General features: G+C 41.5%; 1 protein-coding gene across 7 annotated transcripts in view; it reads right to left on the bottom strand.

The window, feature by feature from the left end:
- The window catches only part of PALM2AKAP2 (PALM2 and AKAP2 fusion), a 399,528-nt gene that overhangs the window by 154,194 nt on the left and 218,379 nt on the right, over positions 1-26,955 (bottom strand). For 6 of the 7 annotated variants that reach the window (XM_075825567.1, XM_075825570.1, XM_075825572.1 and 3 more), the window contains one exon: positions 20,469-20,530. In XM_075825567.1, the coding sequence (XP_075681682.1) occupies positions 20,469-20,530 (62 nt within the window). Of the gene's footprint in view, positions 1-3,492; positions 3,783-20,468; positions 20,531-26,955 lie in introns of those variants that run through there. The other variant, XM_075825573.1, reaches the window with a different exon arrangement.

The raw sequence follows: 26,955 nt of genomic DNA, 5'->3' as shown, positions 1-26,955 counted from the left end.
CTGTCATTAGATTGCTATACCAAGCTAGGAAAGTTATAACTTGGAATTGGATAGGGGTAGATCTTCATTCTTGCCAACAATTTATTAATACAATAAACTGGGTACTAACTATGGAGAAAGTTGTATACATAAAGAGAGGTCAAGGTAAGAAATTCAATTTTTTTATGGGCCCTGTGGCTAGACTGGCCTGACAGCCTCCCATGCGTTACTCGGAAAACGTTTTCCACGGATTACAGCCGGTGGTTCATGAAGACACATACATTTGATATTGTTTTAAACAATGTATTTTCTTTGCTAATTTTATGTATTGCTTACATACTTGTAATCTTTATTTATAAATGTTTATAAATACTTCTGGTATTTGTACATATTGATATAGTTTGAACAGTGTGAAACTGTGGGGGAGATGGTGTTGAGGTTTTGCCTTTGTAAAACATTGCAATATTTTCAATAAATATGACTTGATTTAAAAAATTATTTTTAATTAATGTGTTATGTCTAGCAATGTAAAGTCTAAAAAAAAAAAAATCCCAAATGATCCTGTCCTTTGATCACATTACATACTTTTCAATATATAAATAATATTTTTTCAATGAAAGTGTTCTTCCTCATAATTCATTAAGTAGTTCCTTCTTTGTAGAAAATTCTACATTTGACCTAATTATATGTAGATCTTGTGTACATCGGCCCAAAACATTTTAGTCAATCAAAATTTAAATGGGTTGTCCAAGTGCAGCTGAAAAAGGGAAAAAGGACACAGAACTTCGTAGCCCTTTATTTTTCAAAGATCAGTTGTTATCACAGGGGGAAGCTGCGTCTAGGTATATATATTTCCCCTCAGTGGTAGCCCGTGTAATGCAAGGATGCGCTGGGTCCATCAGAGCGGCGGTGACTTTTACTGAGTGACACTCCATTCTGGCACATAGAGGGCAGTCCATAGTTACATAGTTACATAGTTAGTACGGCTGAAAAAAGACACATGTCCATCAAGTTCAACCAAGGGAAGGGAAAAGGGAAGGAAAAATTTCTACACATAGGAGCTAATATTTTTTTGTTCTAGGAAATTATCTAACCCTTTTTTAAAGCCATCTACTGTCCCTGCTGTGACCAGCTCCTGCGGTAGGCTATTCCATAAATTCACAGTTCTCACTGTAAAGAAGCCTTGTCGCCTCTGCAGCTTGAACCTTTTTTTCTCCAGACGGAGGGAGTGCCCCCTTGTTTTTTGAGGGGGTTTTACAAGGAACAGGATTTCACCATATTTTTTGTATGTGCCATTAATATATTTATATAAGTTAATCATGTCCCCCCTTAGTCTTCTTTTTTCAAGGCTAAATAGGTTTAATTCTTTCAATCTTTCCTCATAACTTAAATTCTCCATGCCCCTTATTAGCTTCGTTGCTCTTCTTTGTATTTTTTCCAACTCCAGGGCATCCTTTCTATGAACTGGAGCCCAGAACTGAACTGCATATTCTAGATGAGGCCTCACTAATGCTTTGTAAAGTGGCATTATTACATCCCTGTCCCGCGAGTCCATGCCTCTTTTAATACACGACAATATCCTGCTGGCCTTTGAAGCAGCTGATTGACACTGCATGCTGTTATTGAGTTTATGATTTACAAGTACACCCAGATCCTTCTCAACAAGTGAATCCGCCAGTGTAGCGCCCCCTAGGACATATGATGCATGCAGGTTGTTGGTACCAAGATGCATAACTTTACATTTATCTACATTAAACTTCATTTGCCAAGTGGACGCCCAAACACTTAGTTTGTTTAAATCTGCCTGTAATTCATGAACATCTTCCATAGTCTGAACTATATTACATAGCTTGGTGTCATCTGCAAAAATAGAAATAGTGCTATTAATCCCTTCCTCTATATCATTAATAAATAAGTTGAATAATAGTGGTCCCAGCACTGAACCCTGGGGTACACCACTTATAACCGGGGACCATTCAGAGAAGGAATCATTGACCACAACCCTCTGGATACGGTCCTTGAGCCAATTCTCAATCCAATTACAAACTATATTTTCTAAACCTATAGTCCTTAATTTACCCATTAGGCGTCTATGGGGGACAGTGTCAAATGCCTTTGCAAAGTCTAAAAACACTAGTGATGTCCATATATCGTAATAAGGCATATGGACAAGAGTAGTTGTCATGAGACAACACCTGTAACTCTATGTACTATTAACGTGTATGATATTCAAGGTCTAGTTGGTTGTTGCTCCTCAAATGTCAGAGAACAACACAGTGCGTCATCAAGATTTTGAATAATGTGACTTATTTTAGTGATTATTTAATAAAGACTTGTATATTTTATTAAGGTGGTACATACTTTTTTTGTAGGAAATATATTGTACTGTATTAATTTAAAATTTTGACTACTGCCCAGTTACTAGTCAAACTAATAATTATTATAGACTCCATAAAAGGCTCATGGATCAAGAATGTGTCTCAACATTCCACTAGTGATCTTGGGATCGGAGCAGTGGCATGGAGTGGTCACATACAGAGAAGATATCAGGAATGAGTCATCTAAAGTCTACACAGACACAGAGATAGTTTTGAGCTTACTTCATAGCAGAATTTACTACGGTCATTGAAGGACAGCACTGGAGGGATAATAACGTCAAGATAAGATACATCTGAAAACAAGCTATCAGTACATTTGTCCAGTATAAGCGCCCAACTTCTTCTGTTATATTAAAGCTGTAATACTAGGAACACTGTAAAGGCACAACTGCATTTTTAAAGGAATTGGATCTAACCATTTCTCTTTTGAGCTTATCAATGTAAATCCCACCTAAGCTGATGCAAGGTAAATCATTTCCAACTGCTGAAGGGTTAACATCTCATCATTACATTAAGAAGCTCAGTTGAAACTGCGTGAACTATGCAGTTTCTAAAAATATGTCCTTCAATCACCCTCTGTAGACTTGCAATGTGAACATTTATTTCCTTGTGAGGCAGGAAAGCATTACAGCATCCCCCACTGAGGATCCCTGACATGACACTGCTGGACTCTGCAGCCCGCAATGATGTTAGAATAGTTTAGCTAAACCGACCGTGCGAACAAATAAAGTCTACATTAGATAAGATAATTGTATTATGTCTCCACTATTTTCATATGCCACTATAGCGACAAATCAGTCTTCGGACTTATCGATTAGGTCCCTGAACTTGAAATAATTTCGACATCGATTTTAAATTCTGTGTGTCACTTGCATACTGTAAGGGTTAAATGTTCATGTCATAAAATTGCTTTAAATCTATATAGATCAATGTATGACTGTGTATATTACAAGAACCATAATAAAGATATTATTTTACGCTGGTCTTGATTTTCTTAATAGTTAAATTCGGAAATCACTCCCTGTCCTCTAGTGTCACTGCATCCCAAACCAACCTGACCTCAGCTGTCTAGTTTTGGTACAAGAAGCTGCAGATGCTGCAAGATGATTGCTGCATTCTGCTAAAAGTACTGTACCTTGGTCCTTGACGTTGGTGCTGGCTCCAGATAGATGTTCTGTATCCCTTGGCGTCTCTTAAAACATGATTTCCTATTTCAGTGATGTGAAAACAACTCAAGAACTACAGAAGCAGGCAGCCCTCCACTTAATGTTGTTGCAACTCCTCCAGCCACAGTTCTTCAGTTGCAGCCCATCTTCAGTGGGTGTGGATGTTGCTCTGGGCAGTGTGTGGGCATATGCAGCAGCACTGTGACTGCTATGACATTGAGCTGCCCTGTCTCTTGACTAGCTCCCTGCCGCTGACTAATAAATAAATGAATGGGCTGGCTAGAGGTTTCGCACTCATTCCAGTGCAGTCAAGCTGTGGGATCCAAAGTAGAAGGAGTGGATGTACACAGTGGGATGAGATCCAAGGCTGCTCACATTACAAGAGGCTTGCCAGTGTAAGCATTGCTGCATTGTGCAGCTATTATTTCACAGACAACTATTAAACAGGCAAGAGCAAAACAAGGGCTGGTAAGATTAGGTCAGCGGCTATCATTTGTGTTAACCTCTGAAGAACTCAGTCAATTTGATCCTTAAGGGAGAACTCCACCATTGATAATTGTAAAATAAAAATAAAATCACCTGTTATCAAAGATCTAGCACTTTATCCCAACCTCAATGTTACTCTACCTGGTCACCAGGACTGGAAGTGTGGGAAATACTGAACATGCACTTCTAGCTCACCCAGAGACTGTCTCTGTATAGCTGTATGAGGCTGTATTTGTAGGTGTTTTTAGGTATCATTTTGGAGAACATATACATTAGCTTTGAAAGATTCCTTCTCTGGAGAAAGCTGCCATGGTGATCAGCTGATTCCAGGAGTCCGACTCCTGAAAACTGCTTTCCCCAATCTGATAACACCAGCAGCTGGCCACACATTCCACTGCAGTACATGTAATATAATACATGGCAGAGACAAGTCCATTACAGTGGAATAGATCTTTATTATAAAGGGGGTTAAGATGTTGGCATCTAGCTAAGATGTCCACATGCCCTAATAGACCATATGAACTGGTGTTGTTTTTTTTTTCTTTGCCAGGTCACAATGATATAAACATCAATCATTCAGCTAGTGACATGTAGTATAGTTTGGGCTTAAAGAATAGCTCTGAATCAAAGGTGCTTTACATAAAATATTAGGGAAATGCATAAATAGCAACTCACTAATATATTATTAACATTGAGCAGTTGAACTAGTACCATTTTACATTCCCCTCAGGTACCCAGCCAACATTATTTAAAGGGGGTTGGCTAGTTTACTATAAATTGCTTCTAATGTGTGGCTAGTCGCAAAACAATATACTTGGCAATATAATTTCTACCGGCTTCTCTGCCTTATTCTTCTGTTGTAAAACAATACCCCATATCTGGTCATAAATGGCTGTTTGGACACACGGCAGGGCTTAGAAGGGAAAGAGCACCATTTGGCTTTTGGAGATCACATTCAGCAGGAATGGTTTGCGGAGGCCATGTCGCATTTGCAAAGCCCTTGAGAGAACAAAACATTTAAAACGCCCAAAAAGTGACTCCATTTAGGAAACTGCAGTCCTTGAGAAATTCATCTAGGGGTGTAGTGAGCATTTTGACCTCACAGCTTTTTTATAGAATCTATTAGAATTGGGCAGTGAAAATAAAAACAGTCCCTTTTCTTCAATAAGACGTAGATTTAGCTAAAAATTTTTCATTTTCTCAACAAATAAAGGAAAAAAAGAACCCCAACATTTGTAAAGCAAGTTCTCCTGAGTACGGTAATACCCCATATGTGGTCATAAACTGCTGTTTGGGCACACAGTAGGGCTCAGAAGGGAAGGATCGGCATTTGGCTTTTGGAGTGTAGATTTTGCTGGATTGGTTTCTGGGCGCTATGTCGCATTTGCAAATCCGCTGTGGGACCAAAACAGTGAAAACCCCCCAGAAGTGACCACATTTTGGCAACTACACCCCTCAAGTTATTCACCTAGGGGTGTAATGAGCATGTTAACCCCTGTTTTGCAGAAATTGGTGTGCACTCGATGTTGCAGAGTGAAAATTGGATTTTTTCCATAGATATGCCAATATGTGGTGCCCAGGTTGTGCCACCATAACACGACAGCTCTATAATTATTATGCTATTTCCCGGTTTTATAAACACCCTACATGTGGCCCTAATCTTTTGCCTGGACATTTGACAGGGCTCAGGAGTGAAAGAGTACCATGTAAAATTGAGGCTTAATTTGGTGATTTACAAAGTATTAGTTCACAATTGCAGAGGCCCTGATGTGAAATAATAAAGGAAACCCCTGAGAAGTGACCCCATTTTGGAAACTGCACCCCTTAAGGCATTTATTAAGGGGTGTAGTGAGCATTTTCACCCTACAGGACTTTTCCATAAATGAATGCGCTGAAGGTGGTGCAAAGTAAAAATTTAAATTTTTCCCTAGATATGCCAATTCAGTGGAAAATATGTCGTGCCCAGCTTGTGCCACTGGAGACACACATCCCAAAAATTGTTAAAAGTGTTCTCCGCTGTGTGGCGATGCCATATGTGTTGAAGTAAACAGCTGTTTGGGGACGGTGTAAAGTTCAGAAGGGAGGTAGCGCCATTTGACTTTTGGAGAATGGATTTGCTTGGTAGTAGTTTTGTTTGAGTATTGCTGGTGTTTCAGCTTATAATGTAGGGGCATATGTAAGCTGGGCAGAGTACATTAGGGGCATAGTCAGGTGGTATAATAATGGGGTAAAAAAAACAGTAAATTAATCCATAGATGTGTGTTACGCTGTGACACAATCCTTTCTGCACAGGCCGGTGTCGCACTGATAAATGTCCTTCCTTATCCCCTTTTTGGTCCACACTCCGCACCTTTGCAGTTTGGGGAATTTAGCTGGGAAGTGTTGTCCTGGTATAATGCGGGCGCCCTCACTTCCAGCAGACATGTTTGGGCCCTACCCTTCCTGGTTCCCTAATTTTAGGGCCTTGATAATTCGCCTCTTGAAATAGAAGAAATGTTCCCCTCGGGCCTGAACAACTGCATATTTTTTCTTTCCTGGCTTATTTGAGCCTTAACTCATTTTATTTTTTCATAGACTTAGTGGTATGAGGGCTGTTTTTTTGCGGGACGAGCTATAGTTTTTAATGGTACCATTTTGGGGTACATGCAACTTTTTGATCAATTTGATCCTATTTTTTGGGAGGCAAGGTGAGCAAAAAACTGCACTTCTGGCATAGTTTTTAAAGTTTTTTTTATACAGCGTTCACCATGAGTTATAAACGACATGTTAACTGTATTCTGCGGGTCAGTCAGATTCCGGTGATACCTAATTTATAGCAGTTTTTTATGTTTTACAACTTTTTTCACAATAAAATTACTTTAGTAAAAAGAATGTTTTTTTCTGTCGCCAAGTTGTGAGAATCATAACATTTTAATTTTTTCGTCGACGGAGCTGTATGGGGCTTGTTTCTGCGAAATGAGCTATAGTTTTTATAGGTACCATTTTTGGATGCATGCAATTTTTTGATCACTTTTTATTCCAATATTTGTAGGGCAGAGTGACCAAAAATACTGAAATTCTGGTATAGTTTTTTATGTTTTATTTCTACGCCGTTCACCGCGTAGATTTCACCGCATGGATTTTTATAGTTTAGGCCGTTACGGACGCGATGATACTAAATATGTATGGTTTATTTTTGTCAATAATAATGGACTTGATAAGATCAAAGGGCGATTGTGTTTTATGAAACTTTTATTGTATGTTTTAAAGAGGCTCTGTCACCAGATTATAAATGCCCTATCTCCTACATAATCTGATCGGCGCTGGAATGTAGATAACAGCAATGGTTTTTATTTTGAAAAACGATCATTTTTGAGCAAGTTATGAACAATTTTAGATTTTGTTTCTTAATGCCCAACTGGGTGTGTTTTTACTTTTTTTTTTTTTTTTAAACATCATTTTTATTACAATTTTTTCAAATTTTGTACAAACATTTCACAAAAAGAAAAATTTGCGATGCCAATGAACAGCTCGCAACTGCGAGTATAACAGAAGCAAATTAAGTACATACATACATGCATTGGCATATCGTTTTACATTTGTTTAAACAACCAACGTGACTTCCCCTATTCCTGGTCACGACTTAGGTCATAAAAGAGTAGCTCCTCCCCCTCTATCTCCTATCTACTACTAGACTGACTGTAGTTGTAAGCCTCCTAAAGTGCCAGCCAGGAGCTGTGTATGTGTGTCTAAACGGCGTAACAATTTCCACCACCTCATTCGCTGTGCATTGCGTTTCTATAAATAGCTGCCATTTAGCAAACAGCTTTTTGGTTCCCGTTTCTTTCCTTCTTTCTACCTCCACTCGTTCAAGGGCTAACAATTGTTTCAAGTGGGACACGATCATATCGATATCCGGTGTATCAGCTTCTAGCCATTTGCATAGAAGGCATCTCAAAGCCACCAACAAAATTGTGTGCACCAGGGGGGGAGGGGATCTCGTTCCTCCAGCAACCTCTACCTCTGGCGGTCGCGCCTGATGGAACAACAGCGCTTGGGGCGTCATTGGAAGGTTTGCTTTTCAATAATCTGAAATATAGTTATGTATCATTATCCAGTACCGTTTAGTATGAGCACAACCCCAAACTCCGTGCCACAAATTCGTCAGGGGGTATTGCATTTGGGACAACTCGTGATGCGATCAGGGAAGGACTGTGAGGGCAGAATATTGAAGCCATATATAGCCGTATGCATTAATTTGAAATAGGTTTCCCTCCAGCTCTCATTAATGACCACCTTCCGTACCGTCTCCCATCCCCCCAATATGGTCTCTCCTATTGCCGGATCATGCGTCCACCGTTCCCAGACTTTGAACATTACCCGTTGTTGCGGGCGGGCAAAATATCCCCCGAGTGCTCTATACAACCACGCGATAGTCGCCCGAAGAGCCACTGGGCCAATGACCTCATCTAAGATATGAGTGGTGGCCTCCTTATTTAAATCTCTGAGCCTAGAGGTACAGAATGATCGCACCTGGAGGACTTGTAGGAAATTAGCGCTGTCCTCTGAGGGATTGAGTTTAGCCCTGATTTCCGATCCGGTTAACCATCTCCTTTCCTCTGTATGCATAAGGTCCCCGCATTGCTAATACCTGCATTCCCCCAAGAGGCAAATCTGTCTCTACTGTCTACTCCCGGTAAAAATTCCGGGTGCCCACACAACGGCATGTGCTTGGATAGCAGATAAGGCAAGTCAAAAATTTTACGGACTACTTTCCAGTCTAGGACTGTATCTCTCAGAACAATGGATGTTTTGAGACGGCACGGAAGAGAGGCCACACGACAATGCAACAATGCCTTTAAGCTCCAGGGCGAGGCATACTCCCCCTCTAGCTCGAAGTTGGAATAATGACTCGTTTCATGAAGCCAGTCCACTACATGTCGAAAGAGGCACACCACATTGTAGCCCCTAATATTGGGAAATTTCAGCCCCCCCTCATGCTTGTCCCTCATGAGCTTAGTGAGTGCAATGCGAGGCCTCTTTCCCGCCCATATGAATTTAGTAAATGCCGAATTCAGCTTGGATACGTCCCCATGTTTCAGTAAGAGTGGGAGTGTTTGAAAGGGGTATAGCAATCTGGGGAAACTGACCATCTTAATCAGGTGGCACCTCTCCAGAAGGGATATCGGTAACTGGCCCCATCTGTTGAGTTCCGCCTGCATTTTTTTAAACAGTGGCGGGTAATTCAAGCCATACAAGGTTTCAGGTGCCTTCCCTATCTTAATTCCCAGATAAGTGATACATTGTTTCACCGGGGATATCCCACATCCCAAGGATTGCCAAAAGATCCCAGGTAATGGTTTGCCCAACTCCAGCAGTTCGCTTTTAGCTACATTTACTTTGTATCCTGAGCAATGCCCAAAGTCCTGCAAAAAGCGAAAGACCGGCATTGTGTTCTTGAGGATTTGACATAAACAGAATAACATCATCAGCGAACAAGGCCAGCTTGACCGCCAAAGACCCCACCTGGATACCTTCGAACACTGCCGACTCTTCCAGAAATCTAGCCATTGGTTCGAGTGCTAGATTAAATAAAAGTGGCGACAAGGGACATCCCTGCCTGGTCCCTTTATACAGCAGGAAGGGAGCCGACAGAAATCCTGAAGAATAGACACGCGCTTGGGGATTAGTATAGACCCCCTTCAGAAAGTTCCGAAAGGCTCCCTGGACATTCATCTTGTCTAACACCATCCCCAGCCATTCCCACTGTATGTTATCAAACGCTTTCTCTGCGTCTAGCGCTAAGAGTGCCGGCCGGGTACCTGGCCGGGGATCGTGTCGGACTGTTTCTAGTACTGTTAACACCTTACGCAGATTAGTCACTGCTGCCCTGCCCTTTACAAAGCCCACTTGAGATTTTCCCACCAATGTCGGTAGATACACTGCTAAACGATTGGCTAAGATTTTTGTAAGTATTTTCTGGTCTTGGTCTATCAATGATATTGGTCGATAGGACCCCGTATCCAGAGGGTCCTTCCCCTTTTTGGGCAGCACCTTTATATGTGCGATTTTGGCTTCCCCTGGTAGTGTACCGGTCTGTAATAAAATGTTATAGTATTCCACCAAGATGGGACTAATTTCTTCTCTGAGGGACTTATAAAATTCACCCGTGAACCCATCCGGCCCAGGGGCCTTCCCGTTAGATAAGGTCCTGATGGTATCCGCTATCTCTGCCTCCGTGATTTCTGCGCTCAGCAGCTCGTTCTGCTCCTGCGTGAGTCCAGGCAGCTTTACCTTCTCCAAAAATTCCTTTCCTTTTTTGGTGTCGACTGGCGTGTCTGAGTACAGGGCCTGATAATATGTACGCAGTATAGTGTTTATGGTCTTTGGATCCACTGTGGGAAGCCCTTTGGCGTCTTTAAGGGTTAAGATGTGTGATGGTGTATACCTCCCCTTCGCCAATCGTGCTAGTAATTTGCCCGCCTTATTACCGAAACGCATAAGGTCCGTATCAAATTGAGACCGATAAATACTTTCTCTTTTGTCTAGCCATTTATCATACTGTCGCTTGGCTTCCCTCCAAGCCTCCCCCAGAGACGCTGATGGAGATTGTAAAAACGCCGTGTATGCGCACCTTAATCGGTCGCTCGCCGTCTTATACCCTTCGGTGGTTTTACGTTTAAGATTGGCCAAAAATTTTATGATTTTCCCGCGAATTACCGCTTTAGCTGTCCGCCAGTATAACGACGGGTCCGTACGGTGTGATGCATTATCCCCGTCAAATTCCGTCCACCAGCCCTTTAGCTTTTGTACAAAGCCCTCATCCGCCACCAGAAAGGAGGGGAACCGCCAAATAAAATCCAGCCCCTTAGCTACCGTGTCTGCCAACGTAATTGTGACTGGGGAGTGGTCAGAGATGACAATATCTTCTATTGCCGCGTCACGTAGCCGGCGGGAGAGAGCGTCGTTCACAAGTAAGTAATCAATGCGCGACCACGACTGATGTACGTGAGAAAAGTGTGTGTACTCCCTCGCGTCGGGGTGCAAGCTCCTCCAAGCATCTATGAGGGCCGTGTGTCTCAAAAAATCTGACAAGATCCTATCCCTCTGTCTCTGCAAAATGGACCCTACACTTCTATCTTCCCTGGTGGACCTTGCGGTATTAAGATCTCCCCCTAGCACCAACAGCTTAGTGCGATCCTGCTGGAGTTGGGTTTCCAATTTACCAAAGAATTCTGCGTTGGCCGCATTAGGCCCATAAACATTATGGATGCTAATAGTTTCCCCTGCATGCTCCATTACTAGATGTATCCAACGACCCTCATCATCACACTCCTGGGACACCACCGTATACGCAAAATTTTTGTGCACCGATATTATCACTCCCGCCTTACCGTCTCTTGCGGCCGAGCCATAAACTTGACCCACACAGAACTTTTGTAGATATTTAAATTCAGATTCGGTCAGGTGGGTTTCCTGTAACAGGGCTACATCCGGACGTAATCTCTTCATATGTCGTAAGAGTTTGGTCCGTTTCTGTGGGGATCTAAGCCCCTTAACGTTCCATGAAACTATTTTCATGTTATTGGGCTATGTCTAAGGTGTCCAAAAATCGTGACCGAGTCGGGGTGTCAGAGCCATCTTTCCCTAAGTGCCATGCATGAACATTTAAAACTTGGCCAAACCCCGGCCTAGAAAACAAAGCTAAAATCTAACTCAAAGCCTTCAGACTTTGTTCATAAAACCTTGAAAACCTTGAAAAAACGCCTGTGACAAGGGCAGTCATCTTCCTCGTGCACATTGACGTCAGAGACTTCACTTTTTTCTGTTGTGCACCAACACGTACCTCCCTCCCACCCCCTCCCATACCTGCATAGCAGCAATTTCCAACCGACCTAGCCATGCCGGCCCCTCCTTGCCCAGCACTCTCTAGCCGCCAATACCCAATCCGATAGCAACGGGTCAACCCCCAATTTCCGCTCCATTGGCCATGTATCATTTAGAACTGATCACTGTTCCACTTCAAGGTTTCCCCCAGCAACCCTCCATTTGTCCCTACCAAGACTTCCCCTCGTTTTTTTAACTCCATTGGTCCTAGCCCCACTCATCAGAGAGACCCTCCTCGTAAAGATTCCCGCTCGAAGAGCCCCACCTACTAACGCGCATGGACTGCATAACCTTGAAAACCAGCTCAAGCTCAAACTCAAGCCCCTAACAGTGTAACTACGTTATTACATCATCCATATTATATATTATAACGGCATTATAACGGCATTTACAACAGTAAGGCAATATATCAGAATGCATACAGTTTGGCATGAAAACATTTGGCCACATATTGAAATATTGTATTGATAAACAAACTAACGTGTGCAACCATCAAGCCATATCATTCTCTGCTAATATCTGTAATTACTGTAAACTGTAAACTTATCTGCTTAAGATCAGAGCCTGCAATCGGTCTACCGCGTCCTCAGGACCCTCGCCTAACATATGAGGGGATCAAACAAAAAAAACATTAGTCCTCAATCTTCCTTCTTCAATCCGAGGACGCGGACCTGGAATGATCACGCGAACGTCTCTGCGGCTTCGGAGACGCACCTCTGTTCCTGGCTCTTCCTCCTTCAGCCCAAGTCCGCTCCATATCCGAACGACTCCCTCCGACTTCTCTTGACTTGTGGCGTGGGCTGTGGTCTGGAATGTGTCGCGCCTCGTGCCGGGGGCAGCTTCCACATAGCTCTGCCAGAGCCTCCTCCGCTTCCTTTGCTGTGGCGAACATCTTGGCCCGCCCGTTTGCCTGGAACACTCGTAAAATAGCCGGATACTGTAGGTTAAAGTGCACGTTCGCTTGAAACAGCTCCGTACAGATCTTGCTGAAGGTTCGCCTACGTTTCGCTACCTCCGTAGAATAATCCTCAAAAAGTAGCACTTTCATGCCCATTATCTCCAAGGGTCGGGATCTGCTTCGAGATGCCTTCATCATTGCCACCTTGTCATTATAATCCAGCAGCTTAAAGATGACTTGTCTGGGGCGAAACGAACTGTTGCTGTTGTCTGCTGGTGGGAGATTTCTTGGGTCCGGTCCCACCCTGTGCGCCCTCTCCACCCGGCATGGACGTGGGAGACCCAATGCTGCCGGCAAAGATCTCTCGCATATACGTTGCAGCTCAGAAGGGACCACCGTTTCCTTCAGGCCCACTATTCGCAGGTTACTCCTCCTGGATCGGTTTTCCAGGTCCTCCACCTTTTCCCCCAACTGCGTAGTACTGGATAGCACCGTTTTAAGCTTGGACTGTAGGCGCTCATTCTCATCCTCCAGCAGTGATACACGTTGCTCCAATTCGTTAGTCCTGGAGGTTACTTGTGCCAGGTCCGCATGCATGCGGTTGAGCGACTCTTGCACCGTTTTTTCCAGCGCTTTCTGCAGGTCGGGGGCTATGCGTTTAGCCACTTCATGAGCTAATGCTATATAATCCACAGGTGCTTGGTTAGAAGCAATTATGGGCTCTGCTGGGCTTGGAATCTGTGACTGGGACTGAGGCCGTAGCTGTTACTCATCCTGTGAATACAGCAGGGGAGCAGTGGCAGGAAACGCCGCCATCTTACCTCCCCTGTTTACTCCTGCGTCTAGTTCATCCATGGCTGGCTTATGTGCGCTCCTGAGAAGGTATCGGTCCATGCATGCACCCCCGGGTACTTTCCTGTGTGCAGGGCCGGTGTCCGTCAGCCGGTTGTCGCCACCGAAGTGGCTTTTGCAGATAAGCAGGCTAGTTGGGAGCGGGAGCTCAGTCACTCGCGTCCTGCATCGCCAGCGCCGGAACCGGAAGTCTGTTTTTACTTTTAACCAAGTGGGTGTTGTAAAGAAGTGTATGAGGCTGACCAATCAGTGACCAATCAGTGTCCTACACTTGTCATTGTTCCAGCCCAGCATGATCCACAGCACAGTGAGATTGTGCAGTGAAAGAAGCTGGGCTGGAACAATGAGAAGTGTATGTCACTGATTGGTCACTGATTGGTCAGCCTCATACACTTCTTTACAACACCCACTTGGTTAAAAGTAAAAACACACCCAGTTGGGTATTAAGAAACAAAATCTAAAATTGCTCATAACTTGCTAAAAAATGATTGTTTTTCAAAATAAAAACCACTGCTGTTATCTACATTCCAGCGCCGATCAGATTATGTAGGAGATAGGGCATTTATAATCTGGTGACAGAGCCTCTTTAAAACTTTTTTTTTACACTTTTTTATACTTGTTTTTTACACTTTTTTTTCAAGTCCCACTAGGGGACTTGAAGTTCCAACTGATTTTTTTTTTCTAATACATTGCACTACCTATGTAGTGCAATGTATTAGATCTGTCAGTCATTCACTGACAGCAAGCCGATTAGACTTCGCCTCCCGGCGGGGCCTAATCGGCTTCCGTAATGGCAGAGCAGGAGGCCATTGTTAGGCTTCCTGTTGTCATAGCAGCATCGGCAGCCCTGATTGCATGGCAGGGCTGCCGATCTGGTAGCAACCTCTAAGATGCAGCGATCGCTTCCGATCGCTGCATCTAAGGGGTTAATGGCCGGGATCGTAGCTAGCTCTGGTTCCTTTCGTTACAGGTAGATGTCAGCTGTAACATACAGCTGACATCCACCGCTGATGACGCCGGCTCAGCTCCTGGTTCAGCGCCATCTTGCCGTCGGCTACGGAAGCCTTTCAGGCCCCAGCTCTGGACGGGGCCTGGAAAACTTCCGTGCTAGGCAGACCAGGATTTGCAATTTTATTGAGCTGCAAACAACTTAAATGCAGCGATCGCTTTTGATTGCTGCATTTAAGAGGTTAATGGCGGGGATCGAATTTAATTTCGGTCCCCACCATTACAGCCGGATGTCAGCTGTAATACACCGCTGACATCTGGCGATGATGGCACCGACTCAGCTTCTGAGCAGGTGCCATGCATTTGTCGTATGGATACGGCAAAATGAGGGAAGCACTAGCTTTCCATGACTTATCCATACAGTAAATGTCGGGAAGGGGTTAATATATATGTATAACTGTGTGCGTTTACATCTGTACAGTATGTATCTATATATATATATATATATATATATATATATATATATATATGATTAACCCCTCAGATGCTGTGCTCAACAGAGAGCTCAGCATCTGAGGGTTTTTTGCCGACCAGCATCTCAGCGAAGCGATGACTGGAATGCAGATGGTTGATATGGCAACCGGAAGCCTAACAATGGCCTTTGTCTGCCTTGTACGGAAGCCTATAGAGGACCCGCCTTTGGCCTCATAGGCTTGCTGTCAGTGTATAACTGACAGCTCTAATATACTGCACTACGTAATAGTGCAGTGTATCAAAATAGCGATCAGAAATGCAGGACTTCAAGTCCCCTAGTAGGACAAAAACAGTTAATAGAAATTTTACAAATAGTACGGGGCAAGGCATGAATGTGTTATTTATGCTGCCTGGTCCCTGTCCATCAATGTAAGAAGGGATGGAGGGGGGTTGAACTGGGGAGCGACGTAAGAGCATTTAAGTGCAATGGTAACTTGATGGACATGTGTCTTTTTTCAACCATACGAACTATGTAACGCCCTCATTGCACCTAAATGCTCATTAGCATAAGCGTAATAAAACGTATTTCTCTACAAAGGAGGCAGTAAGCAGAAACTGAAAATAAACGTTAGAAACAGGTTAGTCTCCTCTACAAAACCCTGTTACTAGTTTAACTCGGACATTCTAGTGACTGACTCCCTTTAACAATAAAATCTAGAGCTTGTTTCGCAAAAAATAAGCCTTCACACAGTTCCATCAAACGAAAAATAAAAAAGTTATGGCACTAGTAATGAGGTGATGAAAAAACATCCCGATGTGCAGGCCGGAGGGGAACATTCCTTCAGTTTCAGTGCCCTAGTATTTAGGAACTAGGAAGGGAAGGGACATAGAACATCTGCTGGAAGTGGAGGCACCCGTATTATACCAGTGCAAAACGTTCCCAGCAAAGTTTCCCAAACTACGAAGGAGGAAAAAACCCCAAAAGGTGCAGAGTGTTACAAAAGGGGGATAAGAATGGACACCGTTTATCAGTGCGACACTGGCCTGCACATAACGGATTGCTTCAAAGCGCACCACACATCTATAACTAATTGTATTATTTACTACATTATTATACCCTCTTATTATGCCCTGATGTACTCTGCCCAGCTTACCCATGTTTCCACTGTACTAGTACTACAGGGGCTCAGCAAATGCGACATGGCGCCCAGAAACCATACCAAATACCAAATTGCGCTTCTTCTTTTCAGAGCTTTACCGTGTGTCCAAACAGCAGTTTATGACTGCATATGGGGTATTGCTGTGCTTGGGAGAAATTGTTTTAGAAATGCTTTTTCTCCTTTAGTCCTTGTGGAAATTAAAAAATTCTGTTTTTTTTGGAAACAATTAAATTTTCATTATCACAGCCCAATTCTAATAAAATCTTTGAAAAACCTGTGGGGTCAAAATGCTCACTACACACCTGGATAAATGCCTTGTGAGGTGTAGTTTCCAAAATGGGGTATTTCTTGGGGGGTTTCCTTTGTTTTGTTACCGCAAGTTCTTTTCAAACCTGACATGGTGCCTAAAATATAATCTAATAAAAAGAAGGCCCCAAAATCCACTAGGTGCTCCTTTGCTTCTAAGGCCGGTGCTTGAGTCCATTAGACTAGAGCCATATGTGGGATATTTCTAAAAACTTCAGAATCTGGGTAATACATTTTTAGTTGTATTTTTCTGGTAAAAATCTTCTGTGCTACAGAAATATTTTCTTATAAAAAAATGAATTTCTGAAAAAAATAAATAATGAAATGTGTAAATTTTACTTCAACGTAAAAAAAACTTTTCAAAGGCTGTTTTGAATACTTTGAGGGGTGAAGTTTTTAAAATGGGGTGATTCATTGGGGTTTGAAAATATGGGCCCCTCACTTTAGAACTGAGCTGGTCCCTGAAAAGATTGCCTTTTTAAATTTTCTTGAAAACGTGAGAAATTTCTGCTAAGATTTTAAGCCTTGTAACATCCTAGAAAAATAAAAGGATGTTAAAAAAAAATTCTGCCAATCTAATGTAGACATATGGGAAATGTTAATTAGCAAATATTTTGTGTGGTATTACTATCTGTCTTCCAAGCAGATACATTTAAATAGATAAAAATGCAAATTTTTGCAATTTTTTCCGACAATTTAGTGTTTTTCACAATTAAATACTAAATGTATCGACCAAATTTTACCACTAACAAAGTCCAATGTGGCACGAGAAAACAGTCTCAGAATCGCTTGGATAGGTAAAAGCATTCCAAAGTTATTACCACATGAATTGTTACATGTCAGATTTGAAAAATGAGGCTTTGTCAGGAAGGTCAAAACTGGCCGCAGCGGGAAGAGGTTAAACTATTTATGGTATAACCACAGGATATGCCATAAATGCCTGATAGGTGCAGGTCCCACTCCTAAGACCCCCACCTTTCAGGAGAACGGGGAGTTAGTGACCCTTGTTTATCCATTACTGGATGTTATGGAGTTCAATGAAAGGGTGGCCGTGCTTGCTTGTGGCCCCCCCTCTAGAAAAATGACAAGAGTCGAGTGCTATTTGATGGCTATTTCTGTAATTTCCATAGACTTTAATGAAAAGGGTCACGCACAAGCATGGCCACCTCTCCATTGAACTCAATGAAGCGTACAGCCACCAGGAATACTAAAGTTGGGAATACCCATTTGAGTAGTGAAAAGCTGGTAAACAACACATAAGGCAGTCTGGATGAATAGAACAATTATTACATTATTATGCATGTTGGCAAAGATCTGAAAATGTATGGGTTACTTTAGATTTTTTTGTTAAGTGATCCCAGCATGAGCTGCACCAACATTGAACAAAACACCACCTCAAAATGCAGTGATGAAACCAAGTCATCGGAGAGTAGGCACAAGAACATGAACCAATATATATCACACACTGTGGCACAGGGATGGAGAAATTACTGTTGACTAGGTGCCAATTACACCACCCCAAGAGCCAGCTTGATTTTGTTTTCGAGTCAAACAATAAGAACTCCATAGCCATCAATAGAAAAATACCTTCCAAAGTTACATGCAGGCAACACATTTCTTGGATAATTGCCTACCGTGCTATAACACCAGCAGATTTCGGAGATTACTCCTAATAGAACAGACAATGATCATTAAAAAAAACGCCAATGCTATGCAGCAAAACAATTGAAATGTATCACTGCATAAATAGGAGGATTTGGCAAGGCTTGGCAAGACTTGAAAAGCTGGTAGTCAGCTTCTGCAGATGAAATGGTGGCAACATTGGGCATCATCTTCTATTCCAAGAAACAGAAATGAAATAGAAGTTTTAAAACAAGAGAAGAGGACCACTTGAGGATGTCTTTTTACTAGGGAGAAGTTTTTATGGGTCAATGCTCTTCTGGTGATCGGAGGTGATTTTACCATGTAGATCTCTTTTGCATCTAGTTCAATAGCTGTGCTCCAAAGGGTTTAAACAGAGACGACATGAGGTAGATACTTCAGTGGATAGAAACATACACTACTGTTCAAAAGTTTAGGGTCACTTAGAAATTTCCTTATTTTTGCTGGAAAAGCACAGTTTTTTTCAATGAAGATAACATTAAATTAATCAGAAATACACTCTATACATTGTTAATGTGCTAAATGACTATTCTAGCTGCAAACGTCTGGTTTTTAATGCAATATCTACATAGGTGATAAACAAGAGAAAAAAAAGAGTCCATACATATCATATTTGATATGTATGGACTCTTTTTTTCTCTTGTTTATCATATATTGTTAGAGTCCTTATCTCTAATTATTTATATGGGTGGTTGAGTGTTGTCTCCCACCTTGACACGTATTTGTCCTGTGAGACTTATTGTCTAATTAATATCTACATAGGTGTATAGAGGCCCATTTCCAGCAACCATCACTCCAGTGTTCTAATGGTACATTGTGTTTGCTAACTGTGTTAGAAGGCTAATGGATGATTAGAAAACACTTGAAAACCCTTGTGCAATTATGTTAGCACCGCTGTAAACAGTTTTGCTGTTTAGAGGAGCTATAAAACTGACCTTCCTTTGAGCTAGTTGAGAATCTGGAGCATTACATTTGTGGGTTCGATTAAACTCTCAAAATGGCTAGAAAAAGAGAGCTTTCATGTGAAACTCGACAGTCTATTCTTGTTCTTAGAAATGAAGGCTATTCCATGCGAGAAATTGCCAAGAAACTGAAGATTTCCTACAACGGTGTGTACTACTCCCTTCAGAGGACAGCACACACAGGCTCTAACCAGAGTAGAAAGATAAGTGGGAGGCCCCGCTGCACAACTGAGTAACAAGATAAGTACATTAGAGTCCCTAGTTTGAGAAATAGACGCCTCACAGGTCCTCACTGGCAGCTTCATTAAATAGTACCCGCAAAACGCCAGTGTCAACGTCTACAGTGAAGAGGCGACTCCGGGATGCTGGCCTTCAGGGCAGAGTGGCAAAGAAAAAGACATATCTGAGACCGGCTAATAAAAGGAAAAGATTAATATGGGCAAAAGCACACAGACATTGGACATAGGAAGATTGGAAAAAAGTGTTATGGACAGACGAATCAAAGTTTGAGGTGCTTGGATCACACAGAAGAACATTTGTGAGACGCAGAACAACTGAAAAGATGCTGGAAGAGTGCCTGACGCCATCTGTCAAGCATGGTGGAGGTAATGTGATGGTCTGGGGTTGCTTTGGTGCTGGTAAAGTGGGAGATTAGTACAAGGTAAAAGGGATTTTGAATAAGGAAGGCTATCACTCCATTTTGCAACGCCATGCCATACCCTGTGGACAGCGCTTGATTGGAGCCAATTTCATCCTACAACAGGACAATGACCCAAAGCACACCTCCAAATTATGCAAGAACTATTTAGGGAAGAAGCAGGCAGCTGGTATTCTATCAGTAATGGAGTGGCCAGCGCAGTCACCAGATCTCAACCCCATAGAGCTTGACCGTATGGTACGCAAGAAGTGCCCATCAAGCCAATCCAACTTGTGGGAGGGACTTCTGGAAGCATGGGGTGAAATTTCTCCCGATTACCTCAGAAAATTAACAGCTAGAATGCCAAAGGTCTGCAATGCTGTAATTGCTGCAAATGGAGCATTCTTTGACTAAAGCAAAGTTTGAAGGAGAAAATTATTATTTCAAATAAAAATCATTATTTCTAACCTTGTCAATGTCTTGACTATATTTTCTAGTCATTTTGCAACTCATTTGATAAATATAAGTGTGAGTTTTCATGGAAAACACAAAATTGTCTGGGTGACCCCAAACTTTTGAACGGTAGTGTATATTCATTTGTATCCGTATTTTAAATACATTTCAATGCACTTCATTTTCACGGAACTGATAATTGAATTTTCAGCAATGAATACATATTGTAAACTTGACTTACAGTCATTTGTAAGCTGCTCTCTTCTTTTTCTTCAAATTCTTCAAGGTCTTTGTTCTTTATTTCTACAAGAATATAATTTTTAAAAACAAAGTGAACAACCAAATATACAATTACACTGCAAAAGAAATGTTAATAAATATTTCATATTATCAAGCTTCCATAGAAATTGATTAACTTAATTTACTTGGGTATGGGGAGATAGAAAAAATGGACAATATATAGGAGCCCAAATCTGGTTGGGGGTAGTGTTGTGCAGTCTTCAGATGATCACTTCAGAGCATGAATAAGGAGATGGCTAAACCGGATGGAAGATTAAACGGTTTGTCCTTTCAGGATGACCCCTTCTAAAAGGATGGTCTATCCCACTGGCGGAACTGCAAGCAACAACACATTTCCAATGCAATGACATATTTGAATGGGAGATCATGCAATACATAGTCGTGCCTCATCATTCAGAATGTGAACCACTCTTTCCAGCTGTGGATCCTCAGGAGTATTGTCCTGAAGGTACAAACCCTTTAAGGGCATAGGTCCAGATTTATCAAGAGAACGGAAGTAGCGAGCAGCATAGTGGCTCACTGGTTATGACTATTCCCTTGCAGAACTTGGGTCCTGGTTTGGAATCTGACAACACCTGCATGGAGTTTATGTTGTTTTCTACGTGTTGTGAGGTTTTCCTCCAGGTACTCGGCTTTAATCCCACACTCCAGAAACATAGTGATAGGTTAATATTGGCATCCTATGGAATTGGCACTAGTGAGTGTGTCTGAGATAGGAAATGAGATTGTGAGCCGCATTGATGTGAATGATGACGGTCTCTGTACAGAATATGATGGCGCTACACAAGTAATAAGAAATTAATAAATAATAAAGGCGTTGCCCATTGGAACCCATCAGATTCCAGGTCCTACATTTCACTTTGGAAAATTAAAACGACCACCTAATTGGTTACCATTCGTAACTCTTCCACTATTCACTTGCACTCGATTTTATACATTTCTTCCACATTATTAATTTGTGCGTACAGATAGTACAACATCATAATATTGAACTATTCCTTCATAATTCACGTCCAGTCAAGTACAATAATTGTGAATTGTGAGTCAAAACAGCTAAAGCAGCACTGTAGTGGGATCTCTCATGCAATGGTGACTACTCAAGAACAACTTTCCATATCTTACACGTGCTTATTCTGTATAATGCTATTTCAATAAACATTATAAAGTAATAATTGCATAGTTGAAATTCAATAAAAGTGCAGTGTATAAGTAAGTGCAAGTAAGGAACCTCTAGCTCACAAATGCACTAAAGGGAAGTGTTCCCAGCACCTATCAACATAATCAGCAGTTCTGACACAGAAAAATTGAAACAGTAAAGCTCCAGCAGCAGAGTCCCGTGTATTGTCTCCCAGGCATCTATATTCAGCAGTAAGCCTCACTCTGCTGCTCCTATTGTAATCAATAGTGTCACACAGTTCTAAATTAAAGGGGTTGTCCAGGTTCCGGGCTGTTTTTTATACTAATGACCTATCCATGGTCTTCTTAGCCCCTGGAATAACTGGAAGAAGCTACGTGCGAAACACGTGTTGGGGTGATCCCCCCCCCCCCCCCCATAGCTCTGGTCTGTATGCCTCTTTAAATTGTACTTTTTTGCTGTCTGTTTTTTTACTATACTATTTTGTCTTGGATGGTTTCTATCCATATTCACTGTATGATTTATGTACCAGTTTCTGCATGCACTAGTTGCACTTTATTATAGAGGCTGTGGGACCCGACCTATGTGGGGATCCTTACTCTATGGGTAATGTTACTGCCAATGTACTTGGTTTTAATGATTTTGTCTTTCAATAAAATATTTTCTATTTTTCGCTAGAAAAGGTTCATGTGTGATTTCTTATATAGTGTAAGATTAATTGCTTTGTCAATATGGGTTTCGAAATCATACCTTATTTTTCCAAGGCTTTTGCAAGTTTTGATATGTATATACACTGCCCATTATCCATTCAACTGAGAGGCCGATTCCCGACTGCTATAGGGACCAGCACTAAACTGCTTTACCTTTTTGCTTTGACACTGTCATAGTGATAACCTGCAGCCACCACTAGGGGAGCTCAATACACACAGATTTATACAGCTTCCATTGAGATTAATACTAGCTGTATAAATCCATATACAGTTAGCTCCACCTAGTGGTGGCTGAAGACAGATAAAATTATATAATTTATATAAGTCAAGAACACAAAGCTCCCCTATACAGATATATCATGAAAATAGTCGGCATAGCATTTTGGAAGTAAAAACAAAACAGTGGACATTAACTTTAATTAAGGGGTACACAGTGTTCGGGTGGGTACATTGGTTAATGGGTTGCTTTATTTAGCTTTCCATTTCATTATTATTTCCCTACAGTGGGCACATACGAACGGACCACAGACTAGGCTCAATTTCACAGAAATCCAAATTAGTGACCAGTATGTTTCTAGACTGTGAAAGTAAGCCAGATTCCTCAGAGGAAACCCCACAAGAATGGAGAGAACATTTGTGTAGGTGGTTCCATGGTCAAAACTGTAATACTAATTTATTCTGTAGAAATTTAAGGAGTCAGCAAGGAGAAATAGTAGATGCATTCTAAGTAGATTGTAATAAAGTATAGGTTATAGGAGTTTCCCACTATACAAATATTGGTCCAATATGCCATCACTTCCTAATTGGTGGGTGTCTGACTGCCAGGGCCCCCACTGATTCTCAGAAGGAAAGAGTAGCAGTGCTGGTTGAGCTGCTCTTTCACACATTTTCCCTGCACGGCAACGTGCCAGGCTCGGCTTGATAGAAGATGGTCAGGGGGCCCGCTGTTCAGGGAATAAGTCCTAAGATGTCCTAGAGACCGTGCCACTACCGATCCTAATGTTATCGCATATTCTAATGAAATGTTATAACACTATTAGATATGAATACCCCTAGAAATCCACTGCTAAACACTTGAAATAATTAGCAAATAACGACGCAAGAGAACGCAAAAAAATGAAAATTAATTAATGAAAAAATTGCGTATAAAAGGAAGAGTGGACATAACATGATTTTTACTCATGTTTTACTGTTGAAAAGTCTAAAAAGTGATACATTCTTTTGAATATACCCATCGTTTAGCAACTTCTAATAACTTTTGGTCTTTTACTCGTGCAAACATCCCACATCCATCTTGAGACTCATATATCTTGGCATAAAGAAGCAGGTGCCAACGTACATGATGGGAAGTAAGTGGTCTTCAAACTCAAACGCCCTGTAGAAAATGCATCTTCAATGACTGATAAAACCCTACAAATCTAAACCTAGAGCTTTGATACAAAAAACGATTTGTGAATGAGTTGAATGCAATAATGAATGTCCATAATAGAACTCTCTTTAAAATGTACATAAAAAGTCGTATGCCAGCTTTGTGCCATGCACTCACAAGGTCTTTTATACGATCAGCAGCATGAAAAGTCGAATCAGCATTTGTAGACAGATGCTTTCCGTGTGCTCCTGTTTCCATCTTTTGTGACATTCTGCTGATGATTTTGTTTTTATTTTAACTGCTTTTTAATTCAGACTCTGGAATTCGACGGCAGCACAAACAATAGGTGAACAGGTCAGAAAATCCAAAACAACATGCCAAGTACTTTTATTTATTTTTCCAGGATTTGTATCCCAAATCTATGAACTAACAGAGTCACTGTAAGAAATGGTCTGCATGAAGTGTGTGTGTAGTATATACACAGTCCTAAAATATTGTACTTTCCTTGTAAAAGCAAATTTTCTGTTCAGATTCAGTAGGTAACGCTACCTCTTCAGAAAGCACAGCCTCCATACATTTCTTACAGCCAGCTAACAGTCTTTGTACTCTTGAATTTTTCCCCACTCTTACTTGCAGAATGCTTCTAGTTCAGAAATAATTTTCTAATTTTGTCTTGTATGTACAGCATGTTGGAGATCTCCCCATAGATTTTCAATAATATACAAGTCTGGTTTTAGACTGTGGTTGTTGAAAAACAGCAGTTACAAGTCGTCTGGAAAAGAAATGCTCCAAACAAGCATAAAAAACCTGCAGCTGTATAACATAGAACCGCATGCAGCATTGGGGTGAATTCACACAAGGCAGATTTTATTGCAGAAATTTCTGCACATGGATTTCTGCAAGTTCCATTCAGATGTTTCTGGCAGAAAGGATGCAGTCAAACATTGCTTACTTTCTTTACAATGTAAGTCCATAGGGAAAATATTTTGTACTGTAAGAACTAGAGAAATATGTAGTGGAATATTTTTCCCATAGGCACAACATTGGAGTTTTCCGCAGTGCATTTTTATGCTGCGGAAATACAAGACAAATACGCCATGTGTGAGTGCACCCGAATAGTGCGTTTTTAATGCCGCCTCTCACACAAGAGATGGCATGTGTAAATGCAGCCTAAGCCCTAAAAATTTAAATAATTTCTGAGGCCTTACAAAACATAACACCAGTGGATGAAGGTGACCAAACATAGTTACATAGTACAGTTGAAAAAAAGACATACTGTATGTCCATCAAGTTCAACCAAGGGATGAGAGAAAGGGAAGGGATATGAGTAAACTATAGAACTTTCTTTAACCCCTATTTATACAGAGGAAGGTAAAAAAAAAAAAATTACTACCCATGAAGCCTTAACCAATCTGCCCTAAAATAGGAAAAATTCCCTCTTGATCCCAAGTGGTGATCAGTCTGGATAAACGTTACATAGTTACATAGTTACATAGTTAGTACGGCTGAAAAAAGACACATGTCCATCAAGTTCAACCAAGGGACGGGAAAAGGGAAGGAAAAATTTCTACACATAGGAGCTAATATTTTTTTGTTCTAGGAAATTATCTAACCCTTTTTTAAAGCCATCTACTGTCCCTGCTGTGACCAGCTCCTGCGGTAGGCTATTCCATAGATTCACAGTTCTCACTGTAAAGAAGCCTTGTCGCCTCTGCAGCTTGAACCGTTTTTTCTCCAGACGGAGGGAGTGCCCCCTTGTTTTTTGAGGGGGTTTTACAAGGAACAGGATTTCACCATATTTTTTGTATGTGCCATTAATATATTTGTGACCATTCAGAGAAGGAATCATTGACCACAACTCTCTGGATACGGTCCTTGAGCCAATTCTCAATCCAATTACAAACTATATTTTCTAAACCTATAGTCCTTAATTTACCCATTAGGCGTCTATGGGGGACAGTGTCAAATGCCTTTGCAAAGTCCAAAAACACTAAATCCACAGCGGCCCCTCTGTCTAGACTTCTGCTCACCTCTTCATAAAAACAGATTAGGTTAGTTTGACAACTTCTGTCCTTAGTAAAACCGTGCTGGCTGTCACTTATAATGCTATTTATTGTCACATATTCCTGTATATAGTCCCTCAATAGCCCCTCAAACATTTTCCCCACGATGGATGTTAAGCTTACTGGTCTATAATTACCTGGGGAAGACCTAGAGCCCTTTTTGAAAATAGGCACCACATTTGCGCTGCGCCAGTCCCTTGGCACTATACCAGTCACTAGAGATTCTCTGAATATTATGAAAAGGGGGACAGAAATAACTGAACTAAGCTCTTTAAGAATTCTAGGGTGTAACCCATCTGGTCCCGGGGCCTTGTGCACATTTATTTTATTTAATTTAGCTTGGACCATCTCTACATTCATCCAATTCAGTATATCAACTGATATATTAACAGCACTGGCATAGGAGCTAATATTTTTTTGTTCTAGGAAATTATCTAAGCCTTTTGTAAAGCCCTCTACTGTCCCTGCTGTGACCAGCTCCTGCGGTGACTATTCCACAGATTCACAGTTCTCACAGTAAAGAAGGCTTGTCGCCTCTGCAGGTTGAACCTTTTTTTTTCCAGACGGAGGGAGTGCCCCTTTGTTTTTGAGGGGGTTTTACATGGAACAGGATTTCACCATATTTTTTCTACCTGACACTTATATATACTTAAAGAGGCTCTGTCACCACATTATAAGTGCCCTATCTTGTACATAATGTGATCGGCGCTGTAATGTAGATTACAGCAGTGTTTTTTATTTAGAAAAACGATAATTTTTGATGGAGTTATGACCTATATTAGCTTTATGCTAATGATTTTCTTAATGGACAACTGAGCGTGTTTTACTTTTTGACCAAGTGTCCCTACGGGACCTGGCCAAGGTAAGCAGAAGTGAGCGCTGGCGTTTCCTGAGTAGGAGATTGGGGCCAGCGCTCGCAGACTCATGGCTACGGCCATCAGGAGGTGAGTGAGCCTGACAGCCCGCGGCCATGGACATGGCATATATAGGAATAAATTTTGCACTATAATTACCGAACATAGATTTGAAAATCTCCCATTTATCATTTGTACCATTATTTGACATTAGTTCTTCGCAGTCTATATCCCGAATTTCAGCCCTCATCCTGGGGAAATTGGCCTTCTTAAAATTAAATGTTTTTGCCCTCCCAG

The sequence above is a fragment of the Rhinoderma darwinii genome, chromosome 1, assembly GCF_050947455.1.
Source record: "Rhinoderma darwinii isolate aRhiDar2 chromosome 1, aRhiDar2.hap1, whole genome shotgun sequence".
NCBI classification, from domain to species: Eukaryota; Metazoa; Chordata; class Amphibia; order Anura; family Rhinodermatidae; genus Rhinoderma; species Rhinoderma darwinii.
This window is presented reverse-complemented; position numbering and strand designations above follow the sequence as displayed.